General features: G+C 37.6%; 1 protein-coding gene across 2 annotated transcripts in view; it reads left to right on the forward strand.

Annotated features, from left to right (window-relative positions):
* GABBR2 (gamma-aminobutyric acid type B receptor subunit 2) overlaps positions 1 to 20,178 on the forward strand; it is a 457,582-nt gene that overhangs the window by 85,036 nt on the left and 352,368 nt on the right. For both annotated transcript variants that reach the window (XM_066560586.1, XM_066560578.1), the window contains exon 2: positions 17,003 to 17,140. In XM_066560586.1, the coding sequence (XP_066416683.1) occupies positions 17,003 to 17,140 (138 nt within the window). The remainder of the gene's footprint in view (positions 1 to 17,002; positions 17,141 to 20,178) is intronic.

Genomic DNA, 20,178 nt, shown 5'->3' on the forward strand with positions numbered 1-20,178 from the left:
ATTTATTCTAAATGAGATCCCACTTTTCTGCTCTGTTTACCAAGATTAGCAGATGCCTTCTTTCCAGGAATATAGCCTAGACAATCTGGTGTTTTCTAGGAGAAGTTGTAATTACAATAAGTTATAAATACCTTACATCATTATACGGTTTCAATAATTCAATTATTACAAGGAATATTATAATCAGAGCTTTCACTGAGCTTTCATAAACTCTGACTTGCCAGGAAGTATTCTGGGACCTTGGCAAAAGGTGACGCATCCTGTGTTTCTGGATTAATAAACATTGTCATAGTATTTTTCCTCAGATGTTAGATGTTGCTGGGTGAACCTAAGTATGTAAAAATGAAAGATGATATTGCTTGCTTGACTAAATGGTGTTTTAAGAAAAGGTTTTAGACAAATTAAAATTCATCTAGTTAGAAAAATTGTGCCAAAACAGCGTGAAATTAGTACAGGGAAAACAATTGTTTAACTAGCCACAACAATCTGTAAATAATGCTCTTTATAGTGACTGAGAACAAACCATGATGGAAATGTAATTTAAAAAGCAAAATATAAAGTTTCAAATAAATTCTTTCAGGAGAGCCAGGGAGAATGTAGTTGTTATATGAAGATTAATGATACCATTCTTTCTCAATCATTTTATATATATATTCCAGTTTCTGGGTTAAGTAAATGCTAGCCAAAATAATTTTCTGCTTTCTCATTGCAAAATGATTCTTATTGATGATGGAAAGTGTGATACAAACTGTAGGCTCAAAAGTTTTATCTGCACAGCTTCATTCCAAAAATGGGGTGAAGACCCTATCTTTTCAGTGCTCATAGGTACTGCTTGAAAAAAAGACCTTATTAAATTAATGCTGGAATTGCTGTTGGGTTGGCTGGAATAAATGCTGCATTGGAGACTGCTATGAATAGACATGATGTTGTGAGGCTGATTGTGCCTGTCTTGCTTTGCTTTCAGCTCTTGTGAAAACTTATTATTGAAATATCATGATTAATTTTGCTTGAAAAGGACCTCTGGGGATCATGGGGTCCAACATCCTGCTCAAAGTGGCCAATCTTGAAGCTCTCTCAGGTTGCTCAGGGCACTGAACTGTCAGGTGTTGAAAATTTCCAAGGATGGAGGTTTTCCCAAGCTGTCTAGTTAACTTGTTCCAATCCTTGATCACTCAACTTGCCCTTGTACCTCTTCAATCAGAATTGGTCTTGCTGCAACTTGAGACTGTGGGCTCTTGTTCTTCCATTGCATGTCTGTGAGAAGAGTCTGCCTACATCTGTGTTCCCCATCAGGGTCTAGAAGGCTGCCCTGGTAGCCTTCCCCTCGTGAGGCTGAAGGAGCCCAGCTTCCCCAGCTGTTCCTCAGGCATCACATGCTCCATCACCCTCTTGATGTTTCTTCTTGGTTTCTCTCCTGCTCATCAGAATTTCCTGTGTTATCCAAAGGCTCAAAAATGAGCAGGCTGCTTGAAAGCAGCTTTTACAACGGTGACTAAAAGGGCATAGTCTGTCCCATGAAAGTGCTGGCTGTGCTTCTGCTGGTGCAGAGCAGTCTGCACCCACTCCTGCACAGCCCCACTGCTGGCACACATTCAACTTCTTGTTCACCAGACTCCCCCTTTCGTGTCTCGGGGTGCTGCTTGGCCTGTCAGCCTGAGCTGCTGCACGGGGCCCTTTGTTCCTACATGTGAGACTTTGGATTTGCCTAGATGAAATTCATGAGGGAGCTGCTAACACAAACCTTTGGCTTGTAGGTGAAGGGCAGCACAGCCCTCCTGGGTACAAACATGAGTTTGACTTGGCTGAGCTCAGGTAAATGAGTCATGAGCAAAGGGCTTCAGTTTGCTGTTCCAGCAGCTTCCCTGAAGCAGAAAGCTGTGTCCTTTGGGGAGCTGGGTAAGGAAAGTCTTGGCCTCTGTCCTGTTCCACTTGGTCCCACAGTTTCTGGGGTTGCCATGATGTTCCTTTTAGCTCATTCAGCTTCTGCATTTTTTCTGTTCTTGCAAGTTCTTGAATCATTCATGTAACCAATTGCAGTTTTCCAAGCTAATGTTACCCATTTTGCTGGCTTCCTATAGAGTTAATCAATGACTCCAAAGGAGGGGTTTATGTTTGCATATCACCAAAATCATTTGTTCAGAAATCAGTGGCATCAAGGAGTTAAGTGCCTTTAGATTCAAGTCCAAAAAGGAAGGTAGGTTTGACAAACACTTGCTGGCAGGAGTTGAACTCAACATAACAAGAGGGTTAGCTGACTCTGACCTTTGTGTTTACAGCATTAGCTGATATTTAGAGCCTGTTGTTTGTGTCTCTTCTCAGCTTGAGGTAGTCCAGGCTTGCCACTCAGGAGAGATTATTCTTTTTTTAACTGCCAGGCTCAAGATAGGCAGGACAAGGCACACTTCTGTTCTCTTGCTAAAGGTGTCCTGAAACTACTTGAGTTAAATTAGAAGCGTTCCTCTGTCTAGATCATCAAGTGGAAATAAAAGGTATATTCTTCTCAGGTCCTTGATGCCTTGATGTTTTGGTGACTTGTAGTAAAAGGAAAGAATCATCCCATGAAAAATCAATATTTTGCTTTAAACAGAAGAAATACCTTTTTGAAGATTTAACTATAAATATTTTCTAAAAGTGTTAAGTCACAGAGTGAGTAATGTTAATAAGAAGGCTTACAGAAACTCTGTGAGGTTTTAAATGGGGTTTATTTACAAATGGAAGGAAATTAAATTACTTATAATAGATTAAAGCTGTGCCAAAATCACTTCTGATTTATTATTTCTAAATAGAAAGCAGTACTATTTGCATTGTGCTACTTTTAATGCAGATAGCTGATAAAAATATGATTTTTTTGTCTTAAAGGTTGCTGTTATGCTGCACTAAAACTTCATATCAGCTTAATTTATATGGATCTTACATAACTTAGTCATATTGTTTTACATATTTTTGATTAAATGGCATTTAGACTCACAGCACCCTATTTGCTGGACACTAAGAACTTGTAATTAAAAACTTACCCAATATTTTCTGGACTTGAGAAGGTACAGGAACTAATGCTGCTAAATGTTTTTGAAAAGGCTAAGCTAGACTGTCAAATGACATTTCAAGGTGCATGTACAAATTTATCACCAATGATAAATCATGGATTAGAAGGTTAATCCTTTCTACTCAGTGAGGAATACAGGGCTTACCAGTATAAGTTGCTCCTAGTACACCTGGTAGAATTAATGCACAAACAAGTTGAAAACACATCAAAACAAGACTACAAAGAGTTTCTTCAACTGTCAGGAACTAGTCAAAATGAGGAACTAGTACTTTAAAAAGTTTTGATAAGCTAATCTCTTTTCCAAATGTTGTGGCATACAGCAGAATTATGCAGCACTCAGAAGTTGATTATCAGTACGCTGTGTACCCAATATTAAGTGCTGTAAAGCCTTTTGTTTGTTGATTTGAACATTAAAATGCAAACTTGGGAAACAATTTCTCTGAGTAACACTGCAAATAACTCTTGTAGTCTAATTTTCCTAAATTTGTTTTCTATTGTGATCTCAATTAATTAATTATGTTCATATTTTTCTAATGTTTATGGTTGTACACACACTGCTCATAGTTTATGAATAAAAGAAATTCACAGAAATGGTTACAACACAATGGAGGAAGCAGTGGACAAATTTTCTGTTTCCTTCCTGTAATGTTATCATCATTAATTTAAAGCATGAGGAGTTCTGAAATCCGGAGGTGTACTTGTTTTGTCATATCTGCATATCTGTGGAAATATTCTGAGCTTAAAGCAGTCAATAAGCCTTTGTGGTTAGGGGAGACATGACACTTTTCTCCCCCTTCCAACTCTGTCATGTTTGCATGCTAACACATCAATGCCACCCAAATCCATGTTAATATTTGTGATTCATACATATCCCTGTCTCTCTCTCCTCTTCTTTGCTGTGGGTAGGAGTCTCCTATCTTCCAACTCCTACAGTAGCTTAAACTACATTTTGAACACATTAGAAGAGGGTACTCACACAGTCTCCCAGTGGTTTGTATATAGCACTGTTAATAGGGGGCAGTGGGAAAAATTATCCCTTTTTTTTTCTACTGGTTTTACAGTTTCTAGGGAATACAGTCTCCACTGCACCAGAGGAATGGGCTGCTCCATGTTTTTTTGAACTGGCACCTGAGATGTTATTTTGTCACCATGTACTTCTCAGCTCAGCAAGCTGACTTGTGCTTCCAGCTCCATTTGCTGGAGTGGATTTGTTTTGGCTTTATTAATTTGTTTGATGTGAAGGTTTTTTTTTTTTTTGTTTTGTTTTGGTTTTGCTTGTTTGCTTGTTTCTTTGCTTGTGGATTTCTTTTTTTAAGATTAGTACATGGAACTCTACTGCCAAACTATCCTATTCTTGAAGCTAACATATGGAGTGTTTGAAAAGAGCATTTCCTTCTAACTGCTGTGTTGTCCTTCACCCTCAAAGCATACCAGTCAAATCAGGGCTGCAGGGAGATCTGTGGCGACCAGAAAGGCTATTGTCCTCCTCTGTCCTTGTCCCTGCATGCACATGCTGGCACAAACATGTAAGTACACATCCTGCTTTGACAAAATGGAAGAGATGGTGTGAACTCATCCATTTCAATGTGAGGTCAGCAGTCATATTCAAACAACTCTAAATATTAGTAGTAATTTGTCAACTTGCTTTACCTGAATTGGGAACCATCTGCATAAACTCTTCTAATTGGGCTGTGGAAAGGTGGCAGCCAGGTGATATGTTTCTGACCACAACCTAAGTAAAGAATGCTTTTCCTGGCTCTACTGTGTCACCTGGTCTGTGGCACTGGAGCGTTTCTGCTTGCATTTCATCAAAGCTTTGAAATCCTTGTCCTGCTACTATACATTCTCATTACTGGTTTTGAGCTAGGTATTGTGCCTCCCTCCTGCACCAACATCTTCCACAGCTGCCAATTTTTTGCAGTTTCCAGAAACCAACAGAAAACCTTTTTAGGTCTCTTTTTCTGCACCACTACTTTGTACCAGAAGACTTTAATGACAGAAACCCCTTTGCTCCCCTTGAGACACTCTGAGTGTCATATCGAGTAAGACATTTGAAATCCCATGAGGTATTCATAGCACTGGTTCATTTTGAGAGTGGTTTCCTTGGACAAGGTCATTGTCAATATAATATTTCACCTGGTCAGGACTTGCACATTTTCCTTCATTTTATCTCCTAAAAAATTGTAAGAAGATTTTAACTCATTCACACTACTTCCTCTACCTATATGATGCCACAGTAAAGAAATAAAATTGATCCAGAGCTGTACAAAGTACTTTTCTTCACTTGACAGTGTAGTGTCAGCCATGCTTGACAGAATGATTAGAATCATTCTATTAGCATTTTATACCATTTCAGCCTGTTAAGATTCTCAGTGACAGTCAGTACATGTTTGGCAAAAGAATGTCAAGTATCTGCACTGTTCCCTGTACAAGCTTAAAGCAATTTAGCTCTGTTGGAGTACATGGTATAAAAGAAAGCAGACTGTCTTGAGGAACTTGATATTTGCATGATTTTTAAATTTATTTTTTATCTCTGGGCAGTTTAGGACTGAATGAGTCTGACAAAATCATGGAGATTTTAAGGCAGGCTTATCTCCATAGACAGATGGGAAAACTTACATGTTTCTCTATCCAGTTACAGAACTAGTAAGTGAATTTTCTACTATGAGGATTCAGGCAGTTTAGTCATTTACAGTTTATTAGAGTTTAGTCAAGCCATTTTTAGTGGCATTTAGGCAAGTTAAAAAAGTCAATTTACACAGGGATGAATTCTACTCATGCATATAAGCTTTGCTTGTGGGGTAGCAGAGCATTATGTGCCAAAGTAATAGCAGCAGTCAGGGAAGTTTCAAATATAACCACAGTGGGAAGACAACTGGGCAGATGACAGAGGATTTGGTAGTTTGGAACTTCTTGATGGTGTGTCAGTGAGATTTCTGTAGAGCTGGTTAACAGCCAGCAGGAATTCCTGGTTCAGTGAAGACATGTCTGCGGGAGTTCGTGTTGGGGTTTCTTATGAAGGAGGATAGTGTCCTCAGAGGCAAAACAGTTCCTGGGCTCCTACAGGCAAGGAGATGAGGAACAAATTTTGTTGTGAGTGGGCCCCAAGTATGCAACACATTTAAGAAACTAAAGGAAGAGAATTAGGGTGACCTAATTGCCTGGCGTGCCCATCTTAGCGTAGACCTTTGCCTCTAGTATGGATTTTGTTTGCAATTTTCAGACTTGCATTGGATATGTTTGCTTTTAAACTTCTGGGTGGTTGATCTGGGGTCAACTGCAGGTTTGAGTTGTGCTCTCTGTGGGCATTTCACCTGCACTCAGCTCAGATCTACTTCACTTTTATGTCACATGGCCTTTTTTGGGAGGGGGAAGCATAAGGAGTGAACCTCCAAGGGTCAATACTTCAAGGTAAGTAATACTTACAGAAAATCTTAATTAAGCTTAATTAAGGGCTGTAAGAAATAGAGCATTGGTCAGTTTGCTTGTAGAAATCCTGTACTACTCTGCTGAATGTGAGTGGTAAGGATTTATTTGTCAGTCTGCTACCCTTTCTTGATCTTGCAAAGGAACAGCTGTTTGTTAATCATGTTGCAATTTGCAGTGTGCAGGCAATATATTGCTTTTATAGCTTTAAAGCTATTGAAATTTAGTGTTCATGCGCGAATGTGAGAGGATATCAGACAGATCCACCACTTCAAGTTTTTGAAGTGGTCCCCAATCTCTACCACTTATTCTTCTGGAATATAAAACTCAGATCAAGGAGAGCCTTTAGATAGGAAAACAACAAATTAAGTTTGGCTTGAAGTAATACCTTGCCTACAGAGCTAATGAAGTTGGAAACCATTTTGAATAGGTTTCCATTCCAGTGTCTCTCCATACTTCCAGGGCTGATGCTTCTCTTTCCTTTGCCTCTTAGGCTCAACTTTGAGTCAATTCCCCACTGCAGATAAGTCCATGGCACCTCAGGTTTTTGTTAGCAAGGTTGCTAATTGGCACTGGGATTTTGGGGGTTTTTCATACTCCCAAAACTGTGACTGTGAAGCATTGTGCCTACTGACAGGCTGAATGTCATCCCATCTGTGTAGCTGCTGAAATAAAACTTTATTCTCTCCATGTTTTTTCTTTTGCCAGGTATTAAGGGGGGAAAAGAATATGATGCTAACTGTGCTGATATGTACTCTATCCATTTCCAGCCTAAGACTTCTATAAAATGGTGAATTATTGTAGTCTCATGCTATGTTAATTCAAGCCAAATTAAAGCATACCATGAATTTAATTTGGCTTTTATGGGCTAACTTAATGGTGGTTTATCCAAAGGATCACACGTTATTCCTCATTAGATAAATTAGCTTAGCAGATTTTCATTCAACATGGACAAAGTTCAACTGTTTTACATCACAGAAAGATTTTAATTAAAAATCACGGACTTGTGATGGAGGTTATTATACCAGATTTTCTTGACCTTTGAGTAAAAAAAAAAAATTATTTTTTGCTATTCTTAATTCATTATGCCCTTTCTAGCCTCTTACTTTGTCAGCTGTATTTTAATTCTGCTCTTTGTCTGTGTTTTGAAAGTTCTTGTTGGGGAATTAAAAAAAAAAAAAAAACACCAAAAATAACCTCTTTCAAACAGTATTGCTTCAGAAAAGTCATGCTGGGAGCTACACATACCACTAAGCACTCTTGATGTTGAATATAATCCTCTAAAGTAGAAGAGTTTCATCATATTTTCCAAAAATGCCAGGTGCTTTCGGACCTTTTATTAAAATTCAAATATATTCTCAAGGATGCTACAGACATCCTTGTGATAGCTTAAGAGATTGTCTCACATTTTCCAGGTAAATGACTTTCAGAAGTTATAAGAACAATTCTGAAGGGCCTTGGAGTCATCTGTGCCTCTTGTCATCCCTGGTGAATGTTTATTTGGAAATTTCTGTGGTTGTGAGCACTGAGACATGGGCCCTGTTGCCGTATGACAGAGGCACACAAGGGAGACTTTATTTCAACATGTCCCTTAACCAGAAGGATGCTGAAGAGGTTGGTTTTTTTTTCCATATCTCTTCACCCTCAGAATAATTTTTAAATTTCATGTCAGAAAAGTATCAAGAAAGATTTCTTTTTTTTTTTTGCCCCACCCCTACCCTTTTTTTATAAAAATAAAGCCTTTTCCATGAGTAAGTAGGTCATGGTAAGGAAAGGATTCATACAGCAGACTTCCCCTACAACTGCTTCTTGCTGCTTGCTGAGGGGCAAGTGATCTTTCAAAATATCTTTGTATTCCTATCTTGGTTTCAGTTGCAGCTTATTACTGCAGAGAGGGGTGCCAGGCAGTCTATCATGTATATCACTGGTACTTTAAATGTTTTGCTCTAGTGCACCTCTATTTTCTTCCACCTACAAGAACTTCTTGATTTTTATTTATAAATTTGGATTTTTCTCCTTTTTTATTCTCTTATTTCAGTCTTTTATTTACTGTAAAGAGCACTGCTGCATACATTTTTAGTAGGTAACAATTTTCAGTGTACTGAAAAGACACACTAAGAGTTTAGAGATGGTACCCTTCCTTGGATAAGGTGATTTTCTAATTTCCAAAATTACCTGGGGGGAAAAAAACCCCAGTCCTATTAAAACTGAGTGCATAGTGAGTAGCAAACATAAGGAAAGGAGAAAACTGGTGAAACTAAACCTTTAAAGACAGTTTCAGAAAATTTATTTGCAAAACATAGAATGAAGTATGATGTATTATTTTTGATTGTTCTTGTGAAAAGTCCTATCTTTTGCATACTCTAGATGTGGAAAATAAAATCCAGTGCCATATTTAAATGACACATCTCTTCACTTTTCTGAATTCTTCCTTATATTCTAAAAAGTGCTGGGGAGTGAATGAAAGGAAGTCTAACAGAAACTTATCAGCAGAATGTGACTATGAAAACGTAGGCTTTTTCTGGCAGTGTAATGATAAATAATAAAGTGTAATAATGAAAGGAAGTAAAAAAAAGAGACAAGTACAAAATTGAAGAATTGATATTAGTGATTCTGTGTTGAACCTGCCAGTATTGTCTCCTTTAGCTCTCAGTCTCTACTTGAGTAGCAGCTGGCAAATACCTTGTAATTCTACTACAGCACATGTCTGAGAGACAACAAAACAATCAGTAGATTGCAACAATAAATTTAAGTGATAATGATCTTGGGGTTCAAGTGTCTGAAGCAATTAACACCTTCTGAGGTTACTTAAATGCAAAAAACAGAGCTGATTACCTAGGGGCATTTAAAAAAGTATTTTGATAAAAACAAAGTCTGAAGATATTTTCTTCAGTTACTGAATAAATAAAATCATTCTTTGTTTTGTTAGAAACCATTGTAATGTTGAAATTCTTGGTAAAAATTGGAATAGCTGGAGAAAGCAAAGCTGGCTTATTCTCAAAACCAGAATATATTATTGTTTTCTAAATATGTTTGGATATATTATTTTACTGTTCCTTTGGAATTTTTATGCTTTTCCATAATTCCACTTATTTCCATAAAACGTAATGGCAATGGAAAGTATAGGTTAGGTTAGGAGGAAGAATTAAGCAAGGTCTCCCTGTCAATACTGAATTTTCAAAAATATCTGATAGGTGTTTGAGCACCAGAATGTCAGAAAAAAAACCCACTACAGTACCAAGACTTATTTTTGTGTTTTATATATTTACACCATAAAACTGTGAATGTGTACATCCACAAGCAGCTTTAAGGATACTTGGAAAAAATTCTAATTCAAGAGAACATTGTTTTTGGGAACATCCCTCCATTTCAATTAATGCTGATAATTAAAAACATCTCTAAAACTATCTTGTGTAATATTTTATTAGATTAATGCAGAAGTAAGTTAAATAAAATGGACTGTATGTTGTGGATGAGCCAATACAATAGGAACGTTATAAAATCCCTTCTTGTCTAGGAATATTTGAACTAACAAACACCAATTTGATTCAGGTAAGATGGCAGGTCCAACTGCAGAACAATCCAACAAAACTCGGGAACTTCTACTGTGGGATCTGACTAATTCTAATTGCTCATTTTGCACAATAGGATCACTCTAAGGCCCAAAAGTGAGCATTCTCTTAGCAATTCACAAGAAGATAATTATGTTTTAAATTCCTGCTCAACTTCTTACATCCTAGCCAGTGTTACCTGAATTCCATTGCTGTCTAGCCCTCGAACAACTCCAGCACAGGACTGGTGGTACAGATAGAAGAAAAAAATAAAAGGAAAAAAATAAAAGGAGAAAAAAAAAAAAGGCTGTGGATCTCTGCTTCACTATGAGCCCCCATGGGCTGCAGGGGGTCACCAGGCTATCCCACCATGGGCTGCAGGAGCTGGAGCATCTCCTGTCCCTCCTTCCTCACTGACCTTGGTACCTACAGGGCTGTTGCTTTCATATTTTTTTTTCTTGTTCCTCTTTCACAGCTGCTGTACAGTGGGACTTTTTTGCCTGTTATATTAAACATGTTATCACAGAGTTTCATCAGCTGAATGGGTTCAGCTTTGGGCAATGGGCAGTTTTGGAGCTGGCCAGAACTGGCAGTCAGTTCTGGGGAAAAATGTGGGGGCAACTGGGCAACTCCTGGTGTCTTCTCACAGAAGTCACTCCTGCTGCTCCTCTGCTACTAAAACCTTGCCACATCAACCAATAGTGCATTATTAAAAGGGAGTGATCTTATATCATAAATACACAAAATACTTCTTGATGTTCTTCTGCACTTCTGTGTGTGTTACAGTACCACATCAGAGAAAAGCTTTACCTTTGTTTGAGAGAAGACTTCACCTTTTCAGCTGAATGCAAGTTTACTCTGAAAAGAGGAAGTCAAATTAATATCTGATACTACTGCATGTTTAATCAGGATGGAAACATAGACAGAGTCAGTTTTGATTACACAGGATTTATCTATTTGCTACATCCCAATTTCATTTAATATTGGAGTTCTTAAATTGGAATCATTCAGTGTAAATGTTATATACTCCATGAAATAGTAACAAGACTGAAAATATAAGTCATATAATAAAAAAGGGTATTGTTGGGAAAAGTAAATATACTTCTCTTATAAGGAGAGACAGGAAGTCTTTGTTTATCTTGCTTGGTGGACTCAGTTCCAAACAGTGAACTGAGTAAAAAGAAAATGTCATTGAGCAAGAAGCTGAGCCTTCACAAGGTGTTTAGACAGGCTCTAAGGACATAAGGGGACAGAGGAGCAAGTGGTCCCCCTTGCTTTGAGATCAGTCATTGATCAGGTGGCTGGTGGCACCTAAGGCAGCTTCATATAAGCTGCTAAATGAGATGCCAAGCACCAGTGCCTTAGAGGTAGCACTTGGTGAGCTGTGCAGCAGGCAGAATCAGATTAAAAAGTTGCTAGATAAAGTCTAGAATTATGTCAAGAGGTGTCAAGGTAAGAGAGTTAATTTACTGGGAAATATTTCACTGAATAGATTAAGTCCTCCTCTGCTGTTGCCAGTCCTTCTAAAGCAAATATGACTGCTAAATATGATTGCATTATTTTAGTGAAATTAAAATATGATAGAGAAATCACATACAGAAAAGCCCACTGTTTGGGATGAGTTAACTTCAGTTTTAAGACAGAGAAGTTTAGTGTACTTGCTGGAAGGAGTTGCTCTTGTTTTTCAAATGCAGAACATGGAAATGGCTACAGCAGTTCAGACCAGACTTGATGCAAGTACTTGGCATTGTCAATTCACCAGCAGGAAAAGGTGAGATTTTGGTCTTGCTTCCCTAGAATAGTATCCTGGCCACCAAAAATCTGTGATCCAAGTGTTTCATGAGAAAACTGCCATCTCTCGATTAAGAAGCTTTGAATTGATTTTTTGATCTATGAACTAGTCCAATTTAATTTCATGTATTTGAGAACTTTTAACATTCATAATAACCTCCGGCAAGACATTTCACACCTATTTTGCACAGTGTGAAGTGTTCTAGAACAATTGAAAAGTAGTGCTTTTTCTTTCAATGGATAATTATGTTGTCACTAGATGCTGTGGTTGTCAAAGTGGAGGTTCCAAGAGCAATCGTACAAACTCATGGAAAGAAAATCCAGCTACAGCAATTAAATGCAAAAATATAATTGCTGGCTTTTAAAGTACCTAAATTGCAGGTACTTGAAAACACAGATGAACCTCAGGGGAAGCATGGCCTGCCTGTATAAAGCAGGTAGAGTTTGCCAAATTGATTGACATTTTTTGTTGCTCTGAGCAGTTGTCTATATGTTCTTCACTGAATTGTCTGTGTTTATTGATGACTTTAAAGAAGTCATTGAAAATTAAATTAAAATAATTGTTGGTGTTCTTCATCTCTGAGTTCCATTTGAGCTGATGTTGTAACACAGTTGTCAATGTTTCTAGGCAAGATTTTGTAGAGGATAGGAATAAGGCTTCGTACCTTTGTTCTTTTTGTTCAAAGTCTCTTAATATATTTATGAGCATTTAGGGCAGATTGCTGCTGAAAGCTCTGATATCTCTTGATAAAGTTGGATATTTTATTATGCAGATGACAGCTGTTTGTTAGTCCCTCTTTTCATAAAGGCTCTCTAACATCAATTGTCAGTAGCTCAATAGACACCAAAATAGTTCCTCATGTTTACTTTCACTCAGAAAAAGTATAGTTGTGCCAGAATACAGCTTGCTGAGAGTTCAGCATAGCTATCCACCAGCTAGAAATCTAAACATAATCACCCATGTGACCAGTGTATCTGTCCCTGCAATGCTCACTGCTGTGCAACTCTAACTAAAGATCAGTTAAATTGCAAATATGTGCTGTTGTGCTAACCCTGTAATTACTCAAACCTCTCAATGTTATGGAGTTGGCAAAACTTTTTATTGTATGAGAGCCACACAAATTTCTATTCTGTGCACCAAGGACTTGCAGTGTGTTATGCTTATGGCCATGAGGATTTCAGTGCACATCCTGGTGTCTCTTTCACTGTCTGCCAGACAGCCCTCCTGGCAGCCAACAACACTCACAGGTCAGTCCTGCTGCTTCTCCTGACTTCAGTGATGTGGGGCCTTCACATGGGACATCCTTTCTCCCAGCTGCAGAGGGCCTTTGGGTAGATGGGAGGTCTCTCCTGTGTATTCAGCTGCTGTACTGTTCTCTCCAGAAATGTTTCTTGCCTGTGTGCACCCCTAACGCCTCAGGCAGTTCTTCCTCCCTGTGTATTCACATCCTTTTCTCAATGGAGGATTGTAGTTTTTATTTGTCAGCCATTCCTCTGAAGAGGATTCAGGAAGGGTAACACTCCAATCCACAAATTCTTTTCACTCTTCTCCTATGCAGCAGTTCATCTGGCTATTTTTCCTAATTAAAATAGGCAGTTCTATGTACGCTTTGTCAGATGCCAGCTGTGATATTAAGCTGTCATTGTCACAGCAAGAGGCAGGACACTTCACAAACCTTTGCTTAGTGATTTGGTTGTATTTTCCCTTGCGAATTTTCCAGGTAGTCTGTATCAAGTCAGTGTGCTAAGCGATACACTTAATGTAATTATTTCATTAATATGTATGTTTGCTATTTATATTTTGCTTATTCCTGGCTTTTGGCTGAGAGTAAGCACAGCAATTAATGTGTTTGGGGTAGGCAGTTCTCAGCCCCTTCTCCTGAAGAAAATTGTGATAAATGACAAATCACATAAACTTGAAATTCTAGTTTTGGTAAATGTATTGCAATCATGATCAGTGTTTCAATGTGCAGCCAAGTTCAGGGGCACAGCATAGCTGCCCTGTTTTATACATGGCTTGAAAGTGAGCTGGCTGAATTCAGATCAGTGAAGTAGACATGTTGATGACAATTCAGGCAAAATATCAAAACTTGGTGGTAAAAGCAGTGTTGGCTCCTTCAGATTATATTTTTCATGATACAAGTTTGTGACTTTTTATAAGGGATTCTTTCCCCTTCGTTGCTGTCAGTGATGCTACAATTAGTAAGACAATCAGCTTCTTGTCATCATCATGTGGCCAGGACTTTCTATCTTTTGCTTTTTAATGTGGATTTTTGTTCTTATGCAGTCTTGAGTTGTCTTGTAGATTGCTGCAAAGGGTTTTTCCTGGACCTAGTTGGAGTCACTTGGAGACAACAATTCAGGAAGTCGGGTGGCAATATGATGGGAATTTCAGTGATTGTTGTCTTTAAACAGCACTGCCCTCTTTTATGGTTACATATGAAGAGTTTGGAGATTGAAGGCCATGAGCAGCAGCGGTGGCCACCTGGGATTTCTGAAAAAATCCAGTTGTTCTCAGGGCTCCAGGAGCTCTCTAAGGATACATTCCTCAGACTAGAGGCACGAAGAAACCTTTTCTCCTGCTTGTCTGTCTGGCTTGGTAGGGCTATTATTTTTCTCTGAATGTTTATTCTTTAATGCTTGTGACAGACTGTTCTGTTGCTTGCAGGGAAGAATGTTATACACAGTGTATGTTGTGAAATGTGACATTAAACAAATGTGAAAGTCTGCTTTCTCCCATCTTTCTCATTTTTCCTTTCATTTCTGTCCAGTATGGCCAGCCACAGTATTAAAAGTTCTTGTTCTTTGTCTCTGAGACATACTTTAGACTATTGGGACAGTTATGCTCAAGGAATAGGCAGAGTCTACTCTAATTATTCATGGTGGCCTAGAAGAGAGAGAGCTGAGACTAGTCAGGAGGAAAGTACAAAGGTGAAAACATGGTAGCCTTTTAACTGGATCACATTTTAGAGAAGCCCAGGTGTTATTGTAGGTACTTTTGATTGATCAGTGATACATTGCAGCGGTGTGAACTTTTCCCTTTGGGAGAGATGAGCAAACATTTTGGCATACCTTCCCAAGGGAATTGCTGTGTGATTGAAAAGGGGTTGTTGTCATGCTAGTATATTCATAACCATGAAAAATCAAATAAGAAAGAAAGACCTTATAACAGTTCTGGACTTCCCAGTAAGCTGACCTAATGCAACCCATAATTCCTGAAGCTTACTGCAGTGAGAAACATTTTGTAGGCAAATAGAAGTTAAAAATGCATCAGATGTTTTGTGATGTAAGGGTGGGTTTTAGTGTGGATTTTACTTCAGATAATATACCAGAAGTCCTTATAATTTATTTATTCATAACTTCTACATGGCCCTTCACAGGCTGCAACTTTGGACAGTTATTTTACTATTAACATAATTTGTGTTTCAATATGGCTTATATTCTTTTCAAACTGCTACTTAGTGATACATTTTAAATGTGACCTAATAAAAAAATAAAAATAATTATAGTAACTTGTTTTAAGTTGGTATGAAAACCAGTTCAGCAATCTCTTCTGCTGCAGCTTCATGCCATAAGGTGGATGAGGGAAAAGACTTGGCTAAATGTGAATTAAATGCAGATACCTAAATCTCTGTGTCCTTGGCTGGATTTAGATTTAAGAAATAGCTGAGCCTTCTGGTTGGACTTGGAATAAAGTAGAGTCTTTAAGTAGAGAGTGAAGGAGTAAGAATGGAGAATTCTGCCTCTTCCAATGATCACAGTCTTAATTCTCTCACAATGTGAGCTTGTCACCAGCACATTAAACTGACAGGGGAGCCTCTGCTGTACTGAGAAGTTTTGGGGTTTTTTCTGCATTAAGAAAGAAAGCATTGGGCTATATTATGCAATTTAAGAGAGTCTATTCATTAAATATCTGTATCATTTTGAATAAGTGGGAGCAATAATTCTATTCTTGCAGATAGAAAGCAAATATAATAATTTTCTTTTAGCATATTAATTCAGTAAGGAGATTAATATAAGCTTCCAAACTTCTTAGTCAAAATCTTTATTCTCTCTGCAGAATGCAATACAATTACTACTTGGATGCTGATAGTAAATGAACTGTTTTATTGAATAGTTGTAATGAAATACTGGAGGCTGGTGTGTGATAGTTCTTATAAAGAGTACATTCAAGGAAGACTTTGCAGAGGAGGCAAAAGAGGGCAGAAAACTTGTGTTTCAAAAAGAGATAGGAGTGGCTGTTAGTGGAGCAGTGGCAGCTGCTATTATATTCTGTTGGTACTTCTGACTTCCAGTATGGTTTGGAATCAAATTCAACCTTCAGGCACATAATTTATTAATAATCTATTGCAAGCTTAGGAATTAGGGTTATTATGAATTCTTAATACTACTTCATTCAAGGATTGATATATCTTTTACAATACTGACTAGCATGAGCTTTTTTTCTTAATTTTCAGTCTTGGTCTCAGTTTACAGTAAAATCCTCTACACCTGAAATAATGATCAAACTAATTATCAGGGAAGCCAAGAACAGGTCAGGTTAGAAGGACCTAAGAATGTCATCTAGCCCAGCCTGCCACTCAAAGCTGTGTGAGCTATGAGAGCAGAACAATTAATCCTTAGCACTTCAAAAGAATATTTTATCTTTTGAAGACTTGGTGCTACCCTTCTAAATGACAGGCTCTCTGCTACATTTTTTTGCACAGAATACTGAGGTTGGACTGTAAGTTGAAGCTCCTTAGGAGTCTTCTTTAAAGATAGAACTTTCTTTACAGAGACCATCAGTAGTCTCCAACTTTCCTCCAACTATGGAAGCCCTGCTGACAATCCGGTGTTACATTACAAATTTTGCTTTGGGAAATGGTAGCTCTAAATGGAGAGAATGTTTTGCTCAACCATTTGCTACTGGACTTTTTTGTTATTTGTCAAATGGCGGTACCAAAATTCTGGTTTTGTAGAATGAGGTTATGTGATGGTTTTGTTCTGGTTTTGTAATGATGCATTTTTGCTGTTCTTCTACTATGGCTCATTAGGAGTCCAGAAGAGAGTGCTCTGATTTTTCCTGTTTAGGTCGTATGTTTTTATCTGTGGAACGCCTGTTTTCTTTTCCTTGCCCAACTACTCAGCAGTTTATTTCTTATTAAATTTATTTGTGACATTGAATATTGTCTATCTCTTTTTTTTTTTTTAGTGTGACAATGCAAAAGGACTCAAAGCCTTCTATGATGCAATAAAATTTGGACCTAATCATCTGATGGTTTTTGGTGGTGTATGTGCAACAGTTACTTCTATAATCGCTGAATCTCTGAAGGGATGGAATTTGGTTCAGGTAAGGCATGGAATGGAATATATTCTAATGCTGTCTTGTGTCTCTGGATTTTAAAAAAAATTAGAAACTTAGCTTTGATGCTTTGAAAGCTTAGAATTTTAATGTTTCAGTTTTGAAGGCCAGTTAATGTGTAAAGATTAGTTACTTGTATATAGTGCTAGATTTTAAGGCTTGGCATTTCATTGTATTAAAAAATGCTTGTGAGTTTGGGGCAGCAGTCATGTGTCTCAGTAGGTTAATTAAATAAGAATAATGTGTCTCAAAAAGCAACCTAGGTGAAATCAAGTTCAGGCATGGTAGGGGGGTAAACCTAGGACTTTTGAAAAGTTAGAAGAAACTCATCAGGCTTAAATTATGGTTCTTCAGGGTATTTACTCAGTCTGTTCTCAGTCAGAACACAGTAATTCCTATGCACTTTAAAAGTGCTGGAAGTGCATAAATTCTAAATAGTGACTAGGTTCACATCTCAGTATTTGACTCACGAAGCACATTTATTCCTAGTTGTTCTTCTTTCTGACTTTCTCAAAGGTCAAGTTTGTGGAAAGGTTTCCTTTGCTGAGGAATCAGAATTTATTAATACTGATCTCTGAAATGCAGATGATAACAGCATGATTTTCTTCATTTATTTAATCATCTGACTAGTGATAATTTTCAGATGGATGGCTGATCGCATCAAGTTTTGCTTTTCTGATGTGGAAATACCCTAGCTTTCTACTCAATGTTCATATTGCCCAAAGATACTCCTGCATATATTTTTTTTCTTAAAAACTCTGAATCATTCTATAGTAAAATAAAAAAATACAAAACAATTACCTGAGGTTACAGTTACAAACAGGCTCCTCTTTTCCACCTGGAATACTCACTGAGAGTAGTGCAGCAAGAACAAATGAGGCATAATTAAGTTTGTGAAGAAGATGATGATCAGAGTACAAATGGGAAAATCTTAGGAGGATAATTAAAGTAGCTTGTTAACTGTGTTTGCAATGCTTGTCAGATCAGATATTTTTTCCTTCTGCTTTGGGATTTTTTTTCTGATATAAAAAAGCAATTCCTCTGTGGAAACCAAATAATAGTGTGTCTCTGGGGAGAATGGAGAAAATAACAGAAGTCTTGAAACTAGCCTTTAACACTCTCTCTTAAAATTGGCCTAGTTCATGACCTAAAATGAAGTATGTGGCTGGAACTCTGTTTTTTTTGTTTTTTTTTTTTTAATTTTGTCACATGGAATTTCTGTATAATGTAGGATGTTTTAAACAGCTGTGTTTCATTGTGCTAAAAACGTTATCATTTGCAGTCAAGTTCTGCCTAATACAATCTGGAAATCAATTTGTTCATGAAGTTGCTCAGTCTGAGGAAGGGTGATTAGAAAGCTTTTAAATTCCTGAATTTGTCAATATATATGTCCAATTATAGAATGGTATGAAGTATTGCCACCAGAGAGCATTTATTTCTCTGTGTTCAAGTACTATAGCTGTGACTATGTCTTAAACATTATTTATGATACCAGTTCATCAAGGTGTTCTTGACTGCTTGGGCTTAGTATCCTGTGGGCACTAGATAAATCCTCACATGGAAAAATGGCCCTTTATGTCAAGTTTTTATATCTTGATTGGCTGAATGATGAAAAACCCACAACAGCATGGCTGGGAACTATGGCAAGGCTTAGTAAATGGTATAGCAGCAATGGCAATAATCTAAATATTGTTTGTGAAAGTGTTATGTCGTATAGTGACAGCAATATGTGTATCTGCAAATCAGCAGATATAGCATGTAGGGAAACAGAGTACAAATCCTTCCACTCCTCAGGATCCACTGTCATAAGTGTCTCTGATTGAAAGCATAACTTGAATAGAAGGAGAAGATAGAAATCTGTGGTTCTCAGAAGTGGAGCAATAATATTCAGCCTGATAAAATACAAGGCTGTCCTCCCTCAAAACTTGAGACTTCACCTCAAGGAATCAAAACAAACTCACATAAATTGTTGTATGAAATCATATGATAATGAAGTCATCTCATGTTGCAGTCAGGAAGAGGGAAAACAGCATAGAGACAAAAACTAACCTGACATTGTATTATTGAATAGAGGATTTTCATTTAGATGTCTGACTCCAAAGCTCTGTCCCTGTCCTTGTGCCTGCAGTCATGAAAACAAAGCTCTTAACCCTAGCAGGGACATTTGATTTGATTTGATTTACACAGGTGTCATGAGGTTCAGCAAACTGATGACTCTCTTACATGCAAGAGAAAAGCAGGATGATACTGCATTTTCTTGGGAAAATAGGGATGAAAGAAGAATAATACAATATAACTAAAAGAAAAATTACTTTCCTGACCAAATACAATATGAGGCTTGCTGACTGCAAAACCATTCTGAAAGCCTTTTACCCCTGATTTCCAAGTTACTGGGTGACTGCTTTTCCTCTGTTGGGATGAATTTTTCTTTTCTGCCTCTTCTCCATCCTCTACAATAAGAAGTTGCCAAAACCAAACAGTGAAACAGCAAGCCAAGAGTATAATGTGCTGGAAATTTTCATATTGCATTTTCTACTCAGGTAATTACAGTAGTGATGAGGGAGGGGAAGGAAACAGATTCTTGCAATGTGTCTTCAGTCTCTACTCTCCTTACTCTATGCTTTTGATAATGATAGTGTCTTTTTTACTTAACGGGTTAAATCAGGTCACTGACAGCCTGCAACAACGGGAAATAGGGAAGATTATAGAGGTTGAGAAAAGTCTCAGTCTGAAGATGACATATCTTATTTCCATGTCATATCAAAAAATGGGTACTTTACCTTCTCCATCTTTACAAATTCCGATTTAGTTTTGATCAGCGGCAGAAAGGGAATTTGTGTTCTCAATTAGCTACCTTCAACTGCTGGCTGATTAAATCATCTCTTACTGTAACAAAATTAATTATTTTTTAATGGAGCATTTTATATCTGTGAAAGGAGCAAGTTGTTTTAGTCCGCAAAGTCTTATGTCATCCTGAAGGACTTTCACTGAGGTATGCTAGGTGACACAACTTGGAAAATGCTTTT

Source organism: Molothrus aeneus, chromosome 1, assembly GCF_037042795.1.
Source record: "Molothrus aeneus isolate 106 chromosome 1, BPBGC_Maene_1.0, whole genome shotgun sequence".
In the NCBI taxonomy this organism is placed as follows: domain Eukaryota; kingdom Metazoa; phylum Chordata; class Aves; order Passeriformes; family Icteridae; genus Molothrus; species Molothrus aeneus.